The 25,997-nt window shown below is 41.1% G+C and overlaps 1 protein-coding gene across 3 annotated transcripts in view; it reads right to left on the reverse strand.

Annotated features, from left to right (window-relative positions):
• The window catches only part of cfap161 (cilia and flagella associated protein 161), a 51,332-nt gene that overhangs the window by 19,392 nt on the left and 5,943 nt on the right, over positions 1 to 25,997 (reverse strand). For all 3 annotated transcript variants that reach the window (XM_072277723.1, XM_072277725.1, XM_072277724.1), the window contains exons 2-4: positions 8,912 to 9,001; positions 4,289 to 4,512; positions 417 to 498 (exon numbers count right to left, since the gene is read on the reverse strand). In XM_072277723.1, coding sequence (XP_072133824.1) covers positions 417 to 498; positions 4,289 to 4,512; positions 8,912 to 9,001 — 396 coding nt within the window. The remainder of the gene's footprint in view (positions 1 to 416; positions 499 to 4,288; positions 4,513 to 8,911; positions 9,002 to 25,997) is intronic.

Below are 25,997 nucleotides of genomic sequence, written 5' to 3' on the forward strand. Positions count from 1 at the left end.
AGAAGCAGGCTCTTCGGCCCATCACTGCCGAATCATTTGAACTGCCTACTCCCATCAACCTATACGGAGAACATAGCCCTCCATACCCCTACCATACATATCTATCCTAAACACTGAAATTGAGCTCACATGCACCACTTGCACTGGCAGCTTGATTCACACTCTCACAACCCTCTGAGTGAAGAAGTTTCCCATCAAGTTCCTCTTAAACTTTTCACCTTTCACCCCTAACCCATGACCTCTAATTGTAGTCCCACCCAAACTCAGTGGAAAAGGCTTGCTTGCACTTACCCTATCTATACCCCCTCACAATTTTGTTTATGTTGTTTCCCTTACCTTTTCTTCCAGTTTCTAATTGCTTTATTATAAATATTTTGGAAACATCAGAAAACGATTGCCATCTGGCTTTAAAGTACCTGTCCAGCAATTCCTTCCATTGTTTTGAGAGCAAAGCTTTGTCCATATCGAAGTGGATCACCATTGCAACTACCATCAACACTGATTGGAAATAAAATATTGGTGAGGGTGAGAAACACAAAAAAATGAACAAAGCAATAATCAAACCAATAACAGCAATGTAATTTTGCAATGCATTTTATCAATTAGCTTAGGATTTTAAGTTAATATAATTAGATATAAATAAGCTCATATAATTACAAATTATATTATTATCCAACTGAGAATGTTTCCAATTTTTGAAATCGCACACCTGTTTTCATTTTTAAAAATTACAATGCAAATTATTTATGGTGGACGAATCCATAAAGTAGCTTAATTTATCTGGTTTGCCAGTTGACTGCAGTAACCATGTACACTTCGGTCTGCAAGATTAAAGAGAAAGAGCCAGGGGTTGAAATAGTAAGCTGCCCTGATAGAGATAGCACAGATATGATGGGCGAAACTGTGTCCTTCTGTGCTGTGATCTTTCTATACCTATCCAGTCAATATTGACTCTGATGATATGACATACGTGCAACTATATTTCAGTCTTTTAAAGTCTGACACTCCTTTGCAAAATGAAGCATCAGCTGTCCCCTAAAGTTGGTAAGTCTATTGGAATCTTTGTAATTTACAAGAGTACTAAAGAATAATTATTTCAGCTGGAGTCAACTGAAACAGAAGTCCCAATTAACAAAGTGTGAATTATTTTTAAAATAATTAAATGGGTAGAACTAGGTTTCTTTGCTTGAAGGTTATTCATTGTATCTAAAATCTTAATTTGAGAAATAACGTTGTATTCTTTTTTAAGTGTCATCCCTGTCCAAGGAATGCTTGGTGAACCGCCTTTAAACCTCTGTTTGTAGAGCTCCTCTTGGTCTTTTTTAGATGGCATTGTTGCTGATTATTTTCGCCAAGCAACTTGGCTTTCTTTATGAGCAACACACACACAAAATGCTGGAGGAACTCAGCAGGCCAGGCAGCAATCTATGGAAAAAAGTACAGTTGACGTTTTGGGCCGAAAGCCTTCGGCAGGACTGGAGAAAAAAAAGCTGAGGGGTAGTTTAATGGGGGAGAGGGGAGAGAAGAGCCAGGCGATAGGTGAAACCTGGAGGGGGAGGGATGAAGTAAAGAGCTGGGAAGTTGATTGGTGAAGGAGACAGAAGGCAACGGAAGAAAGAAAAATGGAGAGGAGCACCAGAGGAAGGCGATTGGCAGGTAAGGAGATGAGGTGAGAGAGGGAAATGGAGAAGTGGGGGGTTGGGGGGCATTACCAGAAATTTGATAAAATGTTGTTCATGCCATCAGATTGAAGGCTGCCAGACAGAATATAAGGTGTTGTTCCTCTAACCTAAGTGTGGCCTCATCATGACAGTGGAGGAGGCTATGGATGGATATTTTTGGCATGGGAATCGAAAGTGGCATTAAAATGGGTGGTCACTGGGAGATCCCGTTTGTTCTGGCGGACGGAGCATAAGTACTTGGTGAAGCGGTCTCCCAATCTACGTCGGATCTCACCAATGTACAGAAGGCCATACCAGCAGCACCGATCATAGCAAGTGACCTCAACAGACTCACGGGTGAAGTGTCGCCTCACCTGGAAGTACTGTTAGGGCCCTGAATGGCAGTGTGGGAGGAGGTGTAGGGGCAGGAGTAGCACTTGTTCTGCTTGCAAGGATAAGTGCTAGGAGGGTGATCAGTGGAGAGGGATAAATGGACAAGGGAGTTGCATATGGAATGATCCCTGGTGAAGGCAGAAAGTGGGGGGAGGGAAAGACATGCTTGGTGGTGGGATCCTGTTGGAGATGGTGGAAGTTCCGGAGAATTATGTGTTGTACACAGAAGCTAGTGGGGTGGCAGATGAGGACAAGACGAACCCTATACCTGGTAGGGTGGCGGGAGGATTGGGTAAGAGCAGACATGCATAAAATGGAAGAGATATGGTTGAGAGCAGCGTTGTTGGTGGAGGAAGCCTCTTTCTTTGAAAAAGGTGGTCATCTCCTTCGTTCCAGAATGAAAAGCCTCATCCTGAGAGCAGATGTGGCGGAGACGGAGGAATTGAGAAAAGGGGATGGCGTTTTTACACGTAGTAGGGTGGGATGAGGTATAGTCCAGGTAGCTGTGAGAATCCATGGGTTTGTAATGGACATCGGTGGATAAGCTGTCTCCGGAGATAGAGAAAGTAAGATCGAGAAAAGAAAGGGAGGTATCAGAAATGGATTGGGTCAATTTGAGGGCAGGGTGGAAGTTGGAGGCAAAGTGGATGAAGTCGATGAGTTCGGCATGGCTGTAGGAAGCAGCACCAATCTGGTCGTCGATGTAGCATAGGAAAAGTGCGGGATGGTCACCAGCGTCGACTTGGTACATAGGTTGTTCCATGTAGCCACAAACAGGCAGGCATAGCTGGGACCCATGCGAGTGCCCTTTTGTTTGAAGGAAGTGGAAGGAGCCAAAGGAAAAACTATTGAGAGTGAGGACAAGTTGCGCTAATCGGAGGAGAGTGGTGGTGGAGGGGAACTGGTTAGGTCTGGTGTTCAGAAAAAAAAAGGAGAGCTTTGAGGCTTTCCTGGTGGGGAATGGAGGTGTAAATGGGCTGAACATCCACAGTAAAAATAAGCTGATGGCAGTCAGGGAGCTTGAAATCCTTGAAAAGATCAAGAGTGTGTGAGGTGTCATGGATGTAGGTAGGAAGGGACTGAACTAGGGGGCATAAAACAGAGTCAAGGTATGCCGATATGAGTTATTTCATCCCTCCCCATCCAGGTTTCACCTATCATCTGGCGGTTCTCTCTCCCCTCCCCCCACCTTTTAAATCTACTCCTCAGCTTTTTGTTTCTCCAGTCCTGCTGAAGGGTTTTGGTCTGAACTTTTTTCAATAGATGCTGCCTGGCCTGCTGAGTTTCTCCAGCATTTTGTGTGTGTTTTCAGATTTCCAGAAAATGCAGATTTTCTCTTTTCTATGGCTTTCTTTATCTTCGGGCTGTAAAGGTCAAAATTAGAGCATCAACAGTAGTCTGGATTTTCCCTCCATTTATTTAACTAAGTACGTGCTGTGATCATACATTGACTTATGTTCATGTTTTCCATGGTTACAAGACTAGTATTCATATTCAGAATGTGTCTTTGGCATACTTTGCATTCTTATTATAGCTCTATGATGTGATTGAATCACCAGAGGTTTATATAACAGTACTAGTCTTCCCCTGTAGATAAGTTGGACTCTAGACTTCAAAATCTACCTCGTTATGATATTGCATTTTATTGTTTACTTGTACTGCACTTTCTCTGTAGCTGTTACACTTTATTCTTCATTGCTTTTTTTTACTTGTTCTATCTCAACGCACTATGTAATGATCTGATCTGGATGAACAGTAGGCAAGAAAAGCTTTTCATTGTACTGTATCTCTTTACATGTGACAATAATAAACTACTTCCAATTCTTCTAGATTCTGGATTGGTTTTGTTCAAGATCCAACTAAAATACATAAGGAAAAAATACATAATTTTAACACAGCAAATGTGACTGTTTTCATTATTTTCATTTATAATTAATTGAAATTCAGCAACTTTGAATTAAATGCAGATGATAGTAACAACCAATGTTCAGGAGAAGTCTTCAACCTGTAGTGATATCTCTGTTTCTCTTTTCACAGATGCAGCCTAACCTGTAGAGTACATATCCACAGCATTTTTGTTTTTATTTCAAATTTCTAACTGCAATTTTTAACCATAATTATTAGTGCACAAATATTTCAATATAAAATTTAGCCACTGGTAAAACAACCACTTTTGCTATACCTGTCATTGATTCAAAGGAACTTCATTAACACAAATTCAAAGCCTCTCTTACCTCGTAATGACAAAAGTATTCCTGACACAGGGTGTTAAGTTCCTGCTGCCACACACTTCACATGGTGAATCAACTTTTTTACTTGTCATAAATCTGTTTTCATCAACATTCATAGTTAATGTCATGGGGGCTCGAGGCAAATGACTTTGTTCTGTGCCAGGATTAATAAGTAATACCTGGTCACCAAAGTGAATATATCCATCAGTACTCTTGGCAAGCTCAGTCTAAAAATTAGGAAAGAAACTTCTTGTTACTGCAAGCAATGTTGTCAATTATGATACAAAGCTAAAATAAGAACTGTCCGGAATTTATTACAAGAAATATAGAAATACTAAAAAAAGGAGCAGAAGTAGGCAACGCATCCCCTTCATCCAACTCTTATCCTTCAATACAATCATGGCTGATCAGCCACTTCAGTACCTCTTCCAACTTTCTCTCTATATGGCTTAATTCCTTATTCATTAAGCACTAATCTTCTCCTTGAAGACTTGGCTTCCACTGCCTTCTGTGATAGTCGATTGCACAGGTTAATCTCTGCCTGACTGAAAAGTTCTCTTGATTTCTGGTCTAAATGACGGGGGTCAGTCTGTGACCCCTGATACTGGCCCTCCAGCCATTTGGTGCATCTTCACCAAACCTGGCCATTGCAATAACAACCACACACTCAATATCAACAACACCAAGGAACTCATTGTGGATTTCAGGAAGGAGAAGTCAGGGAAGTATGCACTGGTCCTCATTGAGGGGTCAGTGGTAGAAATGGTAAGCAGCTTTAAGTTCCTGAGTGTCAACATCTTTCAGGATCTGCCTGGGCCCAACACATTGATGCAATCGTGAAGAAGGCCCACCTACAGTTCCACTTCTTTAGGAGTTTGAGGAGATTTAATACATCACAAAGACTCTTACAAATTTCTATTGAAGCATTCCGCCTGTCTGCATCACAGCCTGGTATGGAGGCTCCAATGTAAAAGATTACAAGAGGCTGAAGAGGCTGGTGGACTCAGTCAGCTCCATCATGGGCACAACTCTACAACCCTCCCATAGATAAGGACGCCTTCAAAAAGGTGGTGCCTCAAGGAGGCGGCATTGATCAATGGGGACCCTCACATTCTGTTCATGCGCTCTTTTCATTACTACTTTAAGGGAGCAGGTACAGGAGCCTGAAGACCCACACTCAATGATTCAGGAACAGGTTCTTCTCTTCCATCATCAGATTTATGAACAAACATAAACCCATGAACACTTTATTTGCATGTTTACTTATTTTGTAATTTCTAGTATTTTTATGTATTGCTGCTACAAAGCCACAGATTTCATGTCATATAAAGTAGTTATAACAAACATAATTCTGACAGCTGTGATCATGGAATTTGCTCGTTTAACTGTCAGCTAAAAGAGAACATTGAACCACTGGCACCTTAACACAAATAAGAAGTATTCAAAACACCCAACCCATGGCATAGGTATGACAAGTCTATACTCACCTTTCTTTGACCCTTCACTTCTGACTGTTCTGGGTTCTCAAAGGTTTATCTGCCCACTGAAGATTTCCCAACAGTTCCTGGAATGATTGGAACAGCGTCCACTCCAAAAGGGGAGTGACATCATGAGGGCAAGTATATCGAGACAAGAAAGAGCTCTTGGAGAATGTGACTGAAGAATGAAGCTGGAAGTTGACTCTCCCTGCTGTCTTGCCCAGTCTGTGTGGCATTCCTGTTACCTAGCCCTGGCCCAACTTGGCACTCAGTCCAAATACAAACTTAGAACCAGGAACTAAAGATGTGATATGCAGATATCAGACACGAGACCCACTTAAGGCCATTCCCATCTGGGCTCAAGTACAGATCCAGGTTCATTCCCAGCTCTAGACCCATATATAAAAACTGTGAAAGGATATCACATTGTAGCATGACAAGAGGACTGAAAATTGCAAATGTCACTCTGCTCTAAGAAGGAAGAGAGGGAGACAAAAGACAGAAAATGTAGGCAACTTAGCCTGAGTTCAATGGTTGACAAGATGTTAGAGTCCCTTATTAAGGATGAGGTTTCAGGGTACTTGGAGGCACATGATAAAATAGCAAGGTTTTTTTAAGAGAAAATCTTGTCTGACAATACTGTTGGGATTCTTTGAGGAAATAACAGGCAGGATAGACAAAGAAGAGTCGGTGGACAGTGCTTACATGGATTTTCAGAAGGTCTTTGACAAGGTGCCTCACGAGACTGCTAAAAAAAGCTAAGAGCCCATGGTATTACAGGAACGACTGGCTGACTGGCAGAATGCAAACTGTGGGAATAAAGGGAACCTTTTCTGGTTGGCTGCCAGTGACTAGCGGTGTTCTGCAGGGGTGGGTGTTGGATCCACTACTTTTCAAATTATATGTTAATGATCTGAATGACAGAATTAAAGGCTTTGTGGCCAAATTTGCGAATAATGCTTAGCGGAGAGGCAGTAGCACAGAGGAATCAGGAGGTCTGCAGAAGGACTTGCACAGAAGTGGCAGATGGAACACAGTGTACAGAAGGAATAAAAATGTAGACTATTTTCTAAGCAGGGAGTAAATTCAGAAATTAGAGGTACAAAGTCTCTTAGGAGTCCTACTGCCTAAAACTTAACTTGCAAGTTGAAGCAGTCATAAGGAAGGAAAATGCAAAATTAGCTTTTATTTTAGAGGACTAGAATATATAAAACAAGGATGTAATGCTGATGTATTGTGAGTGGTTTTGGTCCCCATATCTAACAAAGGATGTGCTGGCATTGGAGAGAATCCAGGGAAGATTTGCAATAATGATCTGGGAATGAAAGGGTTACCATCTGATGGCTCTGGACCTGTACTCATTAGAGTTTGAAAGAATGACGGGGAGATCTCATTAAAACTTACCGAATATCAAAAGGCCTAGGTAGAGTAGCAAGGGAGAGGATGTTTCCAATAATGGGAGAGTTTAGGACCAGAGGGCACAGCCTCAAAATAGAAAAATGTCTCTTTAGAACAGAGATGAGGAATTTCTTTAGCCGTGAGTGGTGACTCTGAAGAATTCTATGCCATAGAGGCCAATCATTGGGTATGTTTAAAGTGGAGATTGATAGGTTCATGATTAGTAAGGGTGTCAAAAGTTATGGGGAGAAGGCAGGAGAAGAAGAAAAATACATTAGACATGATCGAATGTTGGAACAGATTCGATGGGCCAAATAGCCTAATTCTGCTCCTATGTCTTATAACATAACTAAAAGATCTCACATGACAATTATCACGTATAGTCAGGGGTTTGAGCAGGGTGATAAAGTTTGCCTGTACACTAAAGCTGACTATTCCCCCATGAAATAATTAGGTATTGAAGTCAATTGCAGCTTCTGAATTTATAATTCATTCATCTGAGTCAATTCAGTGTCTGAGGTGGGAGGTGGTGAATGGCAATATTGATTAAGGAGAATATTTCACTGCTAGTATGCTGAAAGAATCAAGGACAGAATATTTCTGAGTTAACAAAGAAGATGCAATTACATCTCTGCCACTATTCTATTAAGTAGCCAATGAATGGGAAGGATATTGAGTAGCAAATTTGTGGTGAAATTGCAGAGATGTCAAAATCCACTGAGCTGTGATATTGGTGGACTTCAATACCAAGGTCAAAGGCAAATGGAATATAAGTATCAGGTGATGTACTTTGACAGGACTGATAAGAGTAGGGCATACACGATGAACAGTAGGAACTTTGGGAGGATCGACAACAGAGGGATCATATGTACATGTCCAAGGATCCCTGAAAGTAGCAGATAAGCTGAGGAAAAATGCTTACAGGATACTTGCCTGTATTAGCTGGGGCACAGAAAACAACACCAGGGAGGCTTAGTACACCTTTATAAAACATTGGTTATGCCACAGTTGGAATATTGTTTAAAACTCTGGTTGCTAAGCTATGGGAACATAGAAATCTACAGTACATTACAGGCCCTTAAGGAAGGATGTGATTTTACTGGAGGAGTGCAAAAAAAGTTACCTAGGATGAAATGTTTCATTTATGAGGAGACACTAAACAGCTTGCTTTTTTATTCCTTATAACAGAGCAGGCAGTGGGGACCTGGTAGAGGTAAACAAAATTTTGAAGGGCATAGATAAAATAAATAGAAACTCTTCCAATTAGTAGAAATGCCAAAAACTCATAGGATAAATAAAGTTCCTTTTATTGTGCAGTATTACACCTTTTGGAGTAACCTACATGGCCTTTCGTGCATTTTGCTTTCTGCTGTGAACATAAAATAAAGCTGTTGCTAGGAAATACAAATTGTAACAGATGTGTTATTCGGCCCATCACTCCAGGTGAAACATAGCTGGTTTTAAACACTGAGCATTGAACATGGCCCTTCCAAACAATAATACCATGAAATGTTTGTTTATAAATGCTAATTAATATGTAATGACCATTTTATCACCTCCAAAGCAAATAGATTGAAACAGTAAATTATTTAAGTGAGTAAGGCAGATTTAAAGCAAACTGGAAGATACAGAGGAAATTTATAATTTGTCTTGTAATTATTAGAGATAATAATGATTCTAAACCTGCACTCAATTACCAAAAAATAACCACTTGAGATAAAAATGTTAACACTTAAAAAGAATTATTCACCTTATTCAGCAGATCATCTTTAAAGGATCCAAGCTTCTGCATTAAAAGCTCACCACGTTCTTTCTTCTTAATAAAGTCTTTAATAACATCCTGCAAGATACATTTTAATAGGTCTTTTATAGGTCACCAGAGACAATTTCTCACATGAGGCATTAACTCCTATCTTATTAATAGGTGGTAGATCAGTCAAAACACATGTCCATTTACAACTTCCTTCTAGAAAGTGGGAAACTACGTTGCTAGCTTACCATGGATGGAGCTGACAGGAGAGATTGAGAGGGAGGCAGATATCTTTATGGCATGTTCTTTAGCAGGTTCAGCAACTATTTTAAGGACGTTGTTGTTCTTAGGCAAACGATAGAATGAACCGCAACCTCAAAAATTTTGAACAGCTGAAGAGATACCTCAAATTTTCCAATGCATTCGAGAAAGATTTGCTGGCTGTCTGAAATGTAACATGCTGTAAGGTTTCACTGATAACGTCATGGACTCTTTGTAGCAGCAATGTTTGGGTTATGACTAGAGATAGTGGGGTTTGGAATGCTGTTGTCCTTTCTTGTGAGTTTGGAAGAGAGATTTTTGCAGTCTTTGCCAGGGAGAGATGAGGAGAGAAGGCACGAATGGAGAGAGTTGGTAGACCGCTGGACGAGGTGGATTTGGAGCGAGGGTCTGAAGGGCAGTGACGATTGGAGGAGGTCAATAGTCGACAACCGGCTTATCAGTGAGTTCCAACACTGAGCAATAGACTGTTTCATAAGATTGGGCCCTTTTTCTTTTTTCTCATTTTCTTTACTAACCATATAGTCAAAGTAAGAATTATAAAGCTTAATTGTTTAATCGCATATTGTGTACTGTTTCTTATTCCGGGGTACTGATTTGTAACAGGGGACACATCGCACAGCATCCACCAAAACGAGATTTCTTAAGTTAGGCTGGGCCGGGGAGCTATCACCCCCTATATTAAGCCGCTAGCCGAGGCGAGAGTTACAGAAAAAAAGCATAGAAACAGCCGATACAAAACCAATCACTGCTTAGGGCAATGTAGATATAAAGAACTCACAAAAGGTGACCAAGCTAAGTTACCACTCACTTTCATTCAGATACTGTACTGTATTACAGGATAATGTTGGTAGTAGTCCATTCCTTGTACACCATGCCAAAGTCAATTGGGAAATGACTCAATTATTTTCATTCAGATCCTTATTTCTTTCTGTTTTGACATTTCTACCAGTGCCAGCCTTTAACAACACTCAAGAAAGGCTAACATTGCTGTCACAAGGGTCTGCTTGTTTAATGTTCAATAATACTTGTTTTTAAGGGAGAAGTCACTTCCATTTTTTATTAACATTGCAAGCATAACGTGATGTGAAATTACTTTTAAAGACATTCCAAGACCTGTAAAATTAGCCCCTGTCTCTCCAAATCACAGAAAATCCTGTGGGATAAAATTGGACTTTGGTGAGGACTCAAATCACATGGAATCATTTATGTTGCTATTACACAACAATTGGATAAAGTTTAATGACTAACAAACAACTGATGCAATTATGTATAATAATACGTCCCAATTTTAACCTACAGCCCACAGGAAGAGAAGTAATTGATTATAAACTGTTAGGATTACAGAGTATTATTTTAAGAGTTCTGTCATGCAAGAAAACTAAAGGCAGGTAGTTGAAAGACACGCTAGCTTCTGAGAAAGCAACCAGGAATGCTTTCAACAGAACAATTACACTGAACATCCACAATCTCGTTGATCTATGAATTAGTTGCCGCTTTAAAACTAATTAAAGGAAGATTCATCCCGAAAAGGTTACATGTGTGTGAAAGCTGAATATATTCTGAATAAACATTTGGTGGAGATTGCCACAGAGAGAGAGAGAGAACAGAGACACTGTATTGAGGAGGGACTGCACGGTTTTTTTTTATTATTTGTTGAGATTTCAGCACGAAATAGACCCTTCCAACCGCATCACCCAGCAACCCCCAATTTAACCCTAGCCTAATCATGGGACAATTTACAATGACCAATTAACCTACTAACCGGTACCTCTTTGGCCTGTGGGAGGAACCGAGAAAACCCACACATTCCACGGGGAAGATGTACAGACTCCTTACAGATAACGTTGGAATTGAATTCCAAACTCCAGTGCCTCAAGCTGTAATAGCATCATGCTAGCTGTTGCACTACCATGGCACCCATTTGACAGGATAAAACAAAATGACAGAATCATTCAGAATCAATGACTCACTATTTTTTGAAAACCAGTAAGTCATTGAGCCCAGATGAAACCTAGCTTAGGCTGTTAAGAAAACTGACGGAACATATAATGAAGAATTTCCAGTTGACACTAATTTCAGACAGTGTTCAAGGACCAGACAACTGCTTACATTATAACACTCAACAAAGTTTTACAAGCTAGTCAGCATTATATTAGTAATTGAAAGAAAATTACTAGAAACATTTATTCAGAATACTATTAACCATTGTATAGATTAACATAGTTTAATTTGTAACTTGATTTATTATCATTAACATGTACTGAGCGCAATCAACATGAATTTAAGGGCAGGTTGAATATGACCAACTCAAACTTATTGAAGAATGAGAAATGCAAGCATATTTAATGTAGTCTAATCACAAACAAGAGAAAATCTGCAGATACTGGAAATCCAAGCAATGCACACAAAATGCTGGAGGAGCTCAGCAGGCCAGGCAGCATCTATGAAAAAGAGTACTGTCAATGTTTCAGGCCGAAACCTTTCAGCGGATGGTGTTTAGCAATGCTTTTGGTAAGTTTCTTCATGGCAGACTAGTCAGTAAGGTCAAATTCACAATGCCCAAAGTAAAGGACAAGTTGGATCAGAAATTGGTCTGATGACAGAAGGACAGCGGTAATGGTCAATGGAGACACAAGGGTCTGCAAAAAAACTGAAATCTGAAGCAACACATGAAAGGATGGAAGAACTCAGCAGGTCAGGCAGCAACAGTGGAGGGAACTGGAGGATCAACATTTTCGTCGAGACTTTTCATCGAAAGAAAAAGGGTGATAGCCAGTATAAAAAGGTGGAAGGGAGGGGTGAAGCAAAAGCTGGCAGGTGATAGGTGGATCAAGGTGAGGGGGTCGTCAATGGACGTAATTATGAGAGAAATGCACTTGGGAAGCAGGAACACTAGGAAGGACACAGTCCGTCAGTTCAGGGGAGGCGCCTTTTGGGAAGGAATAGGAGGGAAGTTGTGTGGTTGGCGGGTCCAAGGTTTGGACATATGGGTTTGCGTTCCACTTTAGCACTTGGTGGTAAGTATGGAATTGGGTGGTGTGATTTTTGTAAGGTCCCAGAGACGGTGGAACATGTGATCTTGGTGTGCCACAGATATTTGTTGGAATGTGGGAGGCTGTTTAGGCAACTCTTGGGTCGATCTGGGGTGCCTAGTTTGCAGGATATTCTGACACCTGAGGCAGGGATGGTTAAGTCGTGTAGGGCCCTGATGAACTTTTTAATTAAACATGTTTGGGAGGTAGGATCTGACCCATGATGGCTCCCTTCATATACCATTACAGTAGGGGGCACCATTGTACCTTCCCGATAGGTGCCAGCTGCCATTAGCACAAAAGACGTGAAGGAAGACACAGTTCCAAATCCTGTTTGGTATACATGAATGAGTTTGACAATTCCAGAGACTATGATTAAGAAGCCTGTAGAAAAAAGGTCTCTGTATCTGATGTGATTAAAAGGTCTGGACATGACAGGAAGATATCTCTGGAGGATAGGCGGTAAACAGAATTTAATCCTGACTAGTGTGTGTAGAAAATCAAAATAATAAAGGGTATTCACAATAAATGATACTGAATCATGAAGCCAGCTCTGGAGCTCACAATTCCCAACAGGTCATAAAAAAGGTATATGGTATATTTTCCAGTAATAACTAAGTTATAGATATAATTACAAAACAACTAAATTGAAACTGTATAAGACATCAGTTTTGCATAGAGTTTTACACAAAACAGGAAAGTGTAATCATGCTGGAGAGAGATTTGCAGCAATGTTGGTAGCACTACAGAAAAGACTGAATCAGTTATGTTCTTCCGAACATGGGGCCGTAGAAAGACTTAATTGAGATATATGATATTTTGATTGACCTAGGCAGAATAGATTTGAAAATACTGTACTATTTTCTTGAAATGACAGGTCAATAACTGAGGACTATAAATCTAAGTATTGAGGAGATTTTTTTTGAGTCAATACCAGAAAATATGATTGAAGTAGAAAGCCTGATTATATCTTAAAAGTATTTGAAGGTGTACTTGAAGCGTCATAACTTACAAATCCAGGAACTAAGGGCTAAAAACTGGAATTAGGTTGGATAAGAATAGAAAATCCCAGAAATGTTGAGGAAGTCAGATAGCATCAGTTAAGGTTTTAGGTTAGCAAACCTTAATCAAAAGTAGAGATAGATTGGTTTTAATGTGCACAGAATAATAAAGTAGGTTTGTAATGTAGAAGGCTGGAGATTAAATATCAGAAAGGGGGTGGTAATAGATCAAATGAAAACATAAAATATTATTTTAGAGGAGATACTGCATAAATTGGAGAAACTGAATCATTATCTAAAATTACCAAAGAAAACCATTATTAATAGCAGAAACATGAGATAAAAATGCTGATTAGTTGAAATAGTTGAACTCAAGGTTGAGTCGGAATAGCAATACCCAGAAAGAAGATGAGGTACTTGAAACTACATTAAGCTTTTGACAGGGGGTCTTCACTGAGATTTACTCTGTTGTAGATTTATTTGTTATTATCATGACCTGCATGCCATCATAAAAGATGGAAATAAATTTCTGTGGTCAGCCAAATTTGAAGGGGATACTCTAAAGTTTCTCTCAGTTGATGCAGTCAGTTAGTGAGGTCTGTGAAATCCCCTGTTATATTCTCCTCTTCCCAGATGTGGATGATGAGGATGCAGATTTAAGACTGAAATTCTGGGAAATTTTTAAGTAGTTCAACTAGAGTGCCTTTCAAGTCTTGACCTTTAGTTGGGATGTGGCCTTTTCAATTGCTTGCTGGTCAGAAGACTGGACTGAAGAGGTTACTATGGGATTAAGTTGGGGTGCTCACTTTGAGAACAAAATTACAATTGAGATTTTTGAAATGTTCATTCCTACAATCATTTACCTCCTCTGCCCTTGATAAGTTCATCTCCATTCTTGGCATTCAATGGAGTGGGGTCTTACTATTTGGAGATAAATGTCTTCAACAGTGCTGAAGGACCTATGCATGTCATGGATATCAGTGAGTAACTTCTTTTCTACAATCTTTCTACCTGCTATCTGTCATTTAGGTCATGGTTTTTCTGCCTTCATTTTGCTTGAGAAGTTGTCCACGGACGCCAAGACTCTCTTCAGAGATGACAATTATGGTGAACCTGAACAGCACATTAGTTTTTGACTTTCTGCAGCTTCTGTTGACTGAAAATTGACAGATCGTCTGTAAACCACTATCTGAATAAGCTACCTTTGTGGGTGCTTGAGAGCTTTAATATTGATTTTCTTGCAGCAATGTTTCTGTTGATACTTATGCTCTGTGTCCAGGCTAATAGGCATAAAAGAGTGGATTAGACAGCGATCAGTAATCTAACAGGTGCCAGTTCCTGAACCAAGGGTGCTGCCTATCTGTGGAGACCAAAACTTTCATATTCTTCCACGTAGATCTTTCGATAAATACTAGCCCCATCACACCACTGATGTCCTTGGTCTATTCAACAACTGATCATCCCAACAGTTTACCCCGCTGACCTCATTCACCTGTCCTCTCTCCTGTCCAGATCCTTTCTTTGATCAGCCTCTTGCAACCAATCACTTCCTCCCACCCCAATATTGAATGTCAATAATATAAATATGAAATAAAACTAATAAAAGGGTTATGTTCTCTCCTATGATACTTAGAATCTTTATAAATGACTTGATGTAAAGCATCAACCACTAGAGGGAGTCTGTGTACTAATCATCAGATTCCAGATGAATAGTGCTGTATATGAAACAATTTAAATAGTCTGTAGGCTAAGGAAACTGAGGATATTAAATGTTTCTATGCACAAGGAAACATATATGAAGTGTTAATTTTATTTTAAAGATAAGAACAACAGCCATTAAGGCTCAGTGAAAGGTATCTTCACTCAGTGGTAGGCTTCTCCCCTTCTAAAATGAAAGGTTATAAGTTTTTGCAAGCAAATAAAATAACAGTAACAAGTAAACAAAAAGAATTCTGGCCTCTGTAAACTAAAGTAATATCTAGTGGAAGATTTCCACCTCTGGTAGCAATTGTGGATTGACGACCAATTATTCACTGGAAAAAGGAATAGTCTTTATCACAGACCATGTTATAATAATTATGGAATAAAATGGAGCGTTTCACTTGCCATTGGCATGGAAAAGAAGAAACTCTCACAAAGATCTTCCAAGAGACTCACTGTGAGCTCTTGGCCTGGTTTCACGAGGTTCTGCACAATTTTACACCAACTGCTACAATCAGTAAAACATCACAAATACTCTACGGGAAGTTACCCTCAGACATTGATTATGTACTTTACCAAAATTCAAAATATAAAAAAATCTTAGACAGATGACTATAGACTGAAGTTTTGTAATTTACTAAATGCTCTTGTTTCTGTAATCATTGGGGAATTTGATGAATTGAACATAGGTGTGCCCCTATTATTCATTGTGGCTGGTACACAAACAACTGCTTCTCATTTAATTCAAACAACTTCCATTAAGACAAAGTGAAGAAGTGAAATATTTATTGATACTCCTAACAATGTGCTTTGCGTTAAGAGTGAATTGAATTAGACGATTACCAAAACTCAAAGTAAACAATTAAGGATAGTAATCATGTCAAAAATGATCATGTAAAGACATTTATTCATTAGTAAATAAGATCCCCTTTAATTCATTCCATCCAAGTACTTGCTCCATATCCACATCGCAAGCACCATGAGCTGTACTCTTCTTTGTAATTAAAGTTATCATCCATTGAGTCTTTCCTTGTACATTGTCACTTTTTCATTTCCTTACTGATCTAGTGTTGAACCTATATATTTTCTAGTTTTCCTTCAAGCACCCTCATGCTCAATAGAATTGCTGAAAAACAGCTGAAGTAATTACTTCTTCTTCCCAATTCTACATGTCAACAAACTTTCTCCTTAATTGAATACAGCTCAGCGTTTAACACCATTATTCCTACTGTTCTGCTTGAAAAGCTACAGAATCTAGGCCTCCGTACCGCCCTCTGCAACTGGATCCTCAGCTCCTAACTGGAAGGCCACGATCTGTGTGGATTGGAAATAACATCTCCACCTCACTCAATCAACTCTGGTGTACCACAGTGATGTGTGCAAAGCCTACTGCTCTACTTTATCTACACCTATGACTGTGTGACTAGACATAGCTCAAGTACCATCTATAAATTTGCTGAAGATACAACCATTGTTAGCAGAATCTCAGAAGGTGACAAAAGGGCGTACAAGAGCGAGATATATCAGTTAGTTGAGTGATGTCACAGCAACAACCTTACACTCAACATTAGCAAGACCAAAGAGCTGATATGGACCTCAGAAAGGGCAAGATGAGGGAACACAACCAATCCTCATAGAGGGATCAGAAGTGGAGACAGTGAGCAATTTCAAGTTCCTGGGTGTCAATATCTCTGAGGATCTAACCTGAACTCAACATATTGATGTAGCTATAAAGAAGGCAAGACAGCAGCTATACTTCATTAGGAGTTTGAGAAGATTTGGTTTGTTAACTAAAACACTCAAAAGCTTCTACAAATGTACCGTGGAGAGCATTCTGACTGGCTGCATCACCATCTGGCATGGGGGGGGTGCTACTGCACAAAATCGAAGTAATTTGCAGAAGCTTGTAAAATTAGTCGGCTTCATCATGGGTACTAGCCTCCATAATATCCAAGACATCCTCAAGGAGTGGCATCTGAAAAGTGGCATCCATCATTAAGGACCCCCATCACCCAGGACATGCCCTGTTCTCATTGTAACTGTCAGAGAGGAGGTACAGAAGCCTGAAGGCACACACACTGCGATTCAGGTACAGCTTCTTCCCCTCTGCCATCCGATTTCTAAATGGACATTGAACCCATGAACAAAACCTCACTACTTTTTTTATTTGTTTTTTTTTGTACTACTTATTTTTTAACTTAACTATTTAATAGATATATAAACTTACTGCAATTCAGTTTTTTCTATATATTAATTTTTCATTGTACTGCTGCCATAAAGTTAAGAAATTTCACGACTAATGCCGATGTTATTAAACCTGAATCTGATTCACGTTGTCAGCATACTTCTCTACATTGCTTTCTTTCCTTTTTAAAACTCTTTATTAATTTTTCAAAATTATAAACTCAATAACAAGGTTGGTACAAAGAGATTGGAAAAATGTTCATCAGCATATATAAAATGAATTTTAAGTAACATAGGTATAAAAGACTTCCAAACTCATAATGAGATTAATCATTAAAAAAAGAAATAAAAAGAAAAAAAAATTATAAACAAAAAAAACCCAAAAGAAAAAGAGAAAAAAAAACCCCAAAAAAAGCAAAACAGGGCTAGACCAACGGCTTGTATCAGACACGTTCAATAATGTCATTAACTCCGCTCCTCTCATCATATAATTTAAGTTTAGAAAAAGATTCAGAAAGGTCAGATTACATCATATTAAAATGTTGCATAAAAGGTTTCCAAGTTTCTTCAAACTTAACCGAAGGGTCAAAAATATCACTTCTAATTTTTTCTAAATTTAAACTTAATACAGTTTGAGAAAACCATTGGAATGTAGTTAGAGGATTAGTTTCCTTCCAGTTCAACAAAATAGATCTTCTTGTCATTAAAGTAACAAAAGCTATCATTCGACAGGCTGAAGAAGACAAAGATCTATGTTCTACCATTGGCAATCCAAAGATTGCCGTAATCGGATGGGGTTTTAAATCAAAGCATAGAACTGTTGAAATAATATCAAAAAGGTCTTTCCAATATTTTTCCAAAAGAGGACAGGACCAAAACATATGAGTTAAAGAAGCCACTTCAGAGTGACATCTATCACAAGTAAGGTTTATATGGGAATAAAAACGAGCTAGTTTATCTTTGGACATATGAGCTCTGTGTACTACTTTAAATTGTATTAATGTATGTTTAGCACATATAGAAGAAGTACTAACTAATTGAAAAAATTTTTTCCCATTTCTCTATGGGTAGGGAAAGCTGAAGTTCCCTTTCCCATTCATTTTTGATTTTATCAGATATATCTGGCTGTAATTTCATAATTATATCATAAATTATTGCTATTAATCCTCTCTGCAAAGGATTAAAACCTAAAATTTTATCAAAAATGCCAGAAGGATTTGAAGTCGGAAAGGTAGGCAACATAGTATTTAAAAAATTTCTTACTTGTAGGTATCTAAAAAAAATGGGATCTAGGCAAATCAAATTTCTCAGATAACTGCTCAAAAGACATAAAGCAGTTATCCAGAAATAGATCACGAAAACATATTTTACCTTTCGTTTTCCATATCAAAGAGGCTTGGTCCATTACTGAGGGTTGGAAAAAGAAATTAGATAAAATAGGGCTTGATAACATAAATTCATTCAGACCAAAAAATTTATGAAATTGAAACCATATTCGCAATGTATGTTTAACTATAGGATTGAAAATTTGTTTATTCAATTTAGATAGTGCAAAAGGCATTGAAGTTTCTCTACATTTCTGAATAAGCTAAAATTACCTGTTATGAACATTGATAGAGGCCTAGGCAAAGAATATGTTATTTTGCCATTGAATCCCCTTCCTCTATATTGTCACTGTCTGTTGGGGATTTTATGGCATTTTTTTAAATTTCAAAATATACCTTATTCAGAAATAAAATTATATACAATACACCATTCAATAACTTTCCATCCTTTACATACGTTCCCATTATAGTCAGTACGTATCCGTACTTATGGCCACCCACGTGGCACTCCAGTTGTTCACCTTACCACATCATTGTTGAGGGGAATACTCCCCGCTACCCGACCCCTCCCACTCCCGCGGGTGAAGAAACCTATACTGCGGTCCTTCCCCACCGGGCCCTTGCGATGGCTGCACCGAGTTTCAGTGCGTCCCTCAGCACGTACTCCTGAAGCTGAGAATGTGCCAGTCAGCAGCATTCTCCCACGGACATCTCCATGTGCTGGTAGACCATCAAGTTTCAGGCCGACCAAAGAGCGTCTTTCACCGAGTTGATGATCTGCCAGCAGCGCCGGATGTTGGTCTCCGTGTGCGTCCCCGGGAACAGCCCGTAGATCAGAGAGTCCTCTGTTACGCAGCTGCTGGGGATAAAACGTGACACTAGCCCGTCCATCCTCCTCCACACCTTCTTTGCGAACTGACAGTGTGCAAAGAGGTGGGTCACAGACTCCTCCTCACTGCAGTCCTCCCGTGGGCAGTGGGGTGCAGAGACGACGTTCCGGGCGTACAGGAGGGCTCTGACCGAGAAGGCCCCTCTCACCGCCAGCCAGGCGAGGTCTTGGTGCCTGTTGGTGAGATCTGGCGATGAGGCATTTTGCCAGATGAACTGGACGGTCTGCTCAGGGAACCACCCCACTGTGTCCATCACGTCCTTCTCCTGCAGTGCCTGCAGGACATTACGTGCCGACCACTGCCTGATGGCCCTGTGGTCAAAGGCATTCTCCTGGAAGAACTTTTCTACGTAGGACAGGAACGCCGGCAACGACCAGCTATTTCAATAAAGTCAGAAACAATCAGTTAAAATGCTGTTGTGAGTGGACAGGTCTTATCTACACAACATCTGCATATTCTCTTCTTCATTGAAGGCAGAAGTCCTACCTTAGATTTCTACAGCTCCATTTACCTTTAGAAAACTTTTCAAAGCTTAAACCTTTAAACAAGATCTTCTTAAATTCTCCTTTCCTGGTTTGGTATATCTTATTCTGTTCCTTTTTTAATGAAGGACACTAAGACTTTCCATTATGCAGCTCTTTAATAAAACATTGGAGCAAAAATATCCAATCAGAGCAAAAGCATTTGTATTTATATACGCAAACACGAGGAAATCTGCAAATGCTGGAAATTCAAGCAACGCACACAAAATGCCGGTGGAACGCAGCAGGCCAGGCAGCATCTATAGGAAGAAGTACAGTCAACGTTTTGGGCCGAGACCCTTCATCAGGACTAACTGAAAGGAGAGATAGTAAGAGATTTGAAAGTGCGAGGGGAGGGGGAGATCCGAAATGATAGGAGAAGACAGGAGGGGGAGGGATGAAGCTAAGAGCTGGAAAGTTGATTGGCAAAAGGGATACAAGGCTGGAGAAGGGGGAGGATCATGGGACAAGAGGCCTAGGGAGAAAGAAAGGGGGAGGGGAGCACCAAAGGAAAATGGAGAGCAGTCAAGGAGTTATTGTGAGAGGGACAGAGAGAGAAAGAAGAGAGAAAAAAAAGGAAATAATAAATAAACAAACAAACAAACAAATAAATAAATAAGGGATGGGGTACGAGGGGGAGGAGGGGCATTAACAGAAGTTAGAGAAATCACTGTTCATGCTATCAGGCTGGAGGCTACCCAGACAGAATATAAGCTGTTGCTCCTCCAACCTGAGTGTGGTTTCATCTTGACAGTAGAGGAGGCGGTGGATAGACATATCAGAATGGGAATGGGACGTGGAATTAAAATGTGTGGCCACTGGGAGATCTTGCTTTCTCTGCCAGACAGAGCGTAGGTGTTCAGCAAAACAATCCCCAGTCTGCGTTGGGTCTCACCAATATATAGAAGGCCGCATCGGGAGCACCGGACGCAGTATATCACACCAGCCAACTCACAGGTGAAGTGTCGACTCACCTGGAAGGACTGTCTGGGGACCTGAATGGTGGTGAAGGAGGAAGTGTAAGGGCAGGTGTAGCACTTGTTCCACTTGCAAGGATACGTGCTGGGAGGGAGATCGGTGGGAAGGGATGGGGGGGACGAATGGACAAGGGAGTCGCGTAGGGAGCGATCCCTGCGGAAAGCAGAACGGTGGAGAGGGAATGATGTGCTTAGTGGTGGGATCCCGTTGGAGGTGGTGGAAGTTACAGAGAATTATATGTTGGACCCGGAGGCTGGTGGGGTGGTAGGTGAGGTCAAGGGGAACCCTATCCCTACTGGGGTGGTGGGAGGATGGGGTGAGAGCAGATGTGCGTGAAATGGGGGAGATGTGTTTGAGAGCAGAGTTGATGGTGGAGGAAGGGAAGCCCCTTTCTTTAAAAAAGGAAGACATCTCCCTCATCCTGGAATGAAAAGCCTCATCCTGAGAGCAGATGCGGTGGAGATGGAGGAATTGCGAGAAGGGGATGGCATTTTTGCAAGAGACAGGGTGGGAAGAGGAATAGTCCAGGTAGCTGTGAGAGTCCATAGGCTTATAGTAGACATCAGTAGATAAGCTGTCTCCAGAGATAGAGACAGAAAGATCAAGAAAGGGGAGGGAGGTGTCGGAAATGGACCAGGTAAACTTGAGGGCAGGGTGAAAGTTGGAGGCAAAGTTAATGAAATCAACGAACTCAGCGTGTGTGCAGGAAGCAGCGCCATTGCAGTCGTCAATGTAGCAAAGGAAAAGTGGGGGGCGGATACCAGTATAGGCTTGGAACATGGACTGTTCCAAGCCTATACTTTTGTTAACCTATACAATCTATACAATTGGTGATGTAATGTTGGCAGTTAAAAAAATATCATCAGTTTAAAATTAGAACAGGTGCTAGGATTGGGGATTTGGAAATTGGATTACTGCTCGTATCTCAGGAAAGGAAAATGCTGTACAGATTAGGAGTGAGACTATAAATGATAAAAATGCAGGCACCCAAAAAGAGGAGCTACATATAATATGAAGAAATCAACTGGTCCATTTGGAAAGTATCCAGGTTACTGAGGGAAGTAAAAAAGAAAATTGGAGATGTTGCCATATTGGCCAAATGTCCCTGAGTACTATAAAATTTCAAATTCAATCCATGTTGAAAGAAGTATTTTGGGATAAATCCAGTAACTGCAGTTTAATTCTGGGGTGGTGAGTTTTATGGAATTGTTGATGAAGTAATAAAGAGAGTTAATGAAAAAACTTCAGGTGACACGGACTTCTAAAACGCTCCTTAAAAGGTGTCAAATAACAGAGACACTGGAGACCGTAGATGCTAGAATCTGGAGTAACAAGCAAAAAGCTGGAAGAACTCAGGTCAGGCAGCATCTGTCCAGATGAAAATTCCAGTCCAGATGAAGGATCCCTATCTGAAATATTGACTGACCATTTCCCTCCATAGATTCTCCCTGACCCACTGAAATCCTGCAGCTTCTTCTTTGTTGTGTCAGATAATAGGCCTGTCATTAAGACTAATCCCACGGAATTAAAGGGCCTGCACCAGCAAGGAAAGAAAATTGTCTAATTAACAGGAAAAAAGAGGAAAGCATTACAAAGATGTTTTTGGACTGCAGACAAATGTACAATGAAGTTTCCCAAGATTATTGATTATGGCTTTTCTTAAGGTGCGTGACTTGGAAGAACAAAACTGCTGTTTCTATAAAACATGGACCTACCATATGATGGACTATGAGGAGGATTCTAATAGTGATGTGAAATGGGCAGGTATGTGGCAGACAAAATTTAAATGTTAAAAATTGTGAAGTATTTTGGTAGGAAGAATGACAAGATGCAATGTAAACCAGCATGCAGAATCCTAAAATAAGTACAGAATCTGAGAGCAGGTGAGCATTGTTCATTTAAAGTGGCAGTTCAGGCTGACAGCAGTTAAAAAAACAAGGGATCCTGATCTTTATAGATAGAGCCACAGAGTACAAGAGTAAACAAGTTATGAAGAAACACGGGTTCTACCACAATTGGACAATTGGATCATCGTCTAGTTTAGGTCATCACAGCTCAGATATGATGTAAAAGGTTGAGACACAGTACTCAAGAGATTTGCCAAAATAATTCCATGAATGAGAGTTTTGATCTGAGTATGGTCCAGGTCATAGTGAGAGTGAAAAGGCAAGTGAAGTTAGAGATGTAATCATAGCCACAAAAGGTACGGCACAGTTTGCATGCCATTACTTCTGTAAGAATCAGAATCAGGTTTAATATCATAGGAACAAAGAAAATAGGTGCAAGAGTAGGCCATTCAGCCCTTCAAGCTTGCACCGCCATTCATGGCTGATCATCCAACTCAGAACCCTGTACCTGCCTTCTCTCCATACCCCCGATCCCTTTAGCCACAAGGGCCATATCTAACTCCCTCTTAAATATGGCCAATGAACTGGCCTCAACTGTTTCCTGTGGCGGAGAATTCCACAGATTCACCACTCTCTGTGTGAAGAAGTTTTTCCTCATCTCAGTCCTAAAAGGCTTTCCCTTTATCCTCAAACTGTGACCCCTTGTTCCTTCCCCAACATCAGGAACAATCTTCCTGCATCTAGCCTGTCCAATCCCTTTAGAATTTTATACGTTTCAATCAGATCATAGTCATAGTCATAGTCATAGTCATACTTTATTGATCCCGGGGGAAATTGGTTTTCATTACAGTTGCACCATAATAATAAATAGTAATAAAACCATAAGTAGTTAAATAGTAATATGTAAATTATGCCAGTGAATTATGAAATAAGTCCAGGACCAGCCTATTGGCTCAGGGTGTCTGACCCTCCAAGGGAGGAGTTGTAAGGTTTGATGGCCACAGGCAGGAATGACTTCCTTTTACGCTCTGTGCTGCATCTCGGTGGAATGAGTCTCTGGCTGAATGTACTCCTGTGCCCACCCAGTACATTATGTAGTCGATGGGAGACATTGTCCAAGATGGCATGCAACTTGGACAGCATCCTCTTTTCAGACACCACCGTCAGAGAGTCCAGTTCCATCCCCACAACATCACCGGCCTTCCGAGTGAGTTGGTTCATTCTGTTGGTGTCTGCTACCCTCAGCCTGCTGCCCCAGCACACAACAGCAAACATGATAGCACTGGCCACCACAGACTCGTAGAACATCCTCAGCATCGTCTGGCAGATGTTAAAGGACCTCAGTCTCCTCAGGAAATAGAGATGGCTCTGACCCTTCTTGTAGACAGCCTCAGTGTTCTTTGAGCAGCCCAGTTTATTGTAAATTCGTATCCCCAAGTATTTGTAATCCTCCACCATGTCCACACTGACCCCCTGGATGGAAACGGGGGTCACTGGTACCTTAGCTCTCCTCAGGTCTACCACCAGTTCCTTAGTCTTTTTCACATTAAGCTGCAGATAATTCTGCTCACACCATGTGACAAAGTTTCCTACCGTAGCCCTGTACTCAGCCTCATCTCCCTTGCTGATGCATCCAACTATGGCAGAGTCATCCGAAAACTTCTGAAGATGACAAGACTCTGTGCAGTAGTTGAAGTCCGAAGTGTAAATGGTGAAGAGGAAGGGAGACAAGACAATCCCCTGTGGAGCCCCAGTGCTGCTGATCACTCTGTCGGACACACAGTGTTGCAAACACACGTACTGTGGTCTGCCAGACAGGTAATCAAGAATCCATGACACCAGGGAAGCATCCATCTGCATCGCTGTCAGCTTCTCCCCCAGCAGAGCAGGGCAGATAGTGTTGAATGCATTGGAGAGGTCAAAAAACATGACCCTCACAGTGCTCGCTGGCTTGTCCAGGTGGGTGTAGACACGGTTCAGCAGGTAGACTATGGCATCCTCAACTCCTAGTTGGGGCTGGTAGGCGAACTGGAGGGGATCTAACTGTGGCCTGATCATAGGCTGGAGCAGCTCCAGAACAAGTCTCTCCAGGGTCTTCATGATGTGGGAGGTCAATGCCACCGGTCTGTAGTCATTGAGGCCACTGGGCGCGGCATCTTCGGCACAGGGACGAGGCAGGACGTCTTCCACAGTACAGGAACCCCCCAGAGCCTCAGGCTCAGGTTAAATACATGGGGAAGTACTCCACATAGCTGAGGGGCACAGGCTTTGAACACTCTGGTACTGACACCATCCGATCCTCCAGCCTTGCTTGGGTTGAGACGTTTCAGCTGTCTTCTCACCTGTTCAGCTGTGAAGCCCACCGTGGTGGTTTCGTGTGGGGAAGGGGTATAGTCATGAGAGCAGGGTGGGGGACTGTGAGGAGGGGTAGGAGGGATCCTCCCTCAATCTTCTAAATTCCAGAGCGTATAAGCCTAGTCAATCCAGTCTTTCATCATATGAAAGTCCTGCCATTCTAGGAATCAACCTGGTGAACCTTCTTTGTACTCCCTCTATGGCAAGAATGTCTTTCCTCAGATTAGGGGACCAAAACTGCACACAATACTGCAAGTGTGGTCTCACCAAGGCCTTTTACAACTGCAGTAGTACCTCCCTGCTCCTGTACTCGAACCCTCTTGCTATAAATGCCAGCATACCATTCGCCTTTTTCACCGCCTGCTGTACCTGCATGCCCACTTTCAATGACTGGTGTATAATGACACCCAGGTCTCGTTGCACCTCCCCTTTTCCTAATCGGCCACCATTCAGATAATAATCTGTTTTCCTGTTTTTGCCACCAAAGTGGATAACCTCACATTTATCCACATTAAATTACATCTGCCATGAATTTGCCCACTCACCTAACCTATCCAAGTCACCCTGCATCCTCTTAGCATCCTCCTCACAGCTAACACTGCCGCCCAGCTTCGTGTCATCCGCAAACTTGGAGATGCTGCATTTAATTCCCTCGTCTAAGTCATTTATATATATTGTAAACAACTGGGGTCCCAGCACTGAGCCTTGCAGTACCCCACTAGCCACTGCCTGCCATTCTGAAAAGGTCCCATTTATTCCCAACAACACACATAAAAGTTGCTGGTGAACACAGCAGGCCAGGCAGCATCTCTAGGAAGAGGTGCAGTCGGCGTTTCAGGCCGAGACCCTTCGTCAGGACTAACTGAAGGAAGAGTGAGTAAGGGATTTGAAAGTTGGAGAGGGAGGGGGAGATCCAAAATGATAGGAGAGGACAGGAGGGGGAGGGATGGAGCCAAGAGCTGGACAGGTG

Source organism: Mobula birostris, chromosome 14 (assembly GCF_030028105.1).
Source record: "Mobula birostris isolate sMobBir1 chromosome 14, sMobBir1.hap1, whole genome shotgun sequence".
NCBI classification, from domain to species: domain Eukaryota; kingdom Metazoa; phylum Chordata; class Chondrichthyes; order Myliobatiformes; family Myliobatidae; genus Mobula; species Mobula birostris.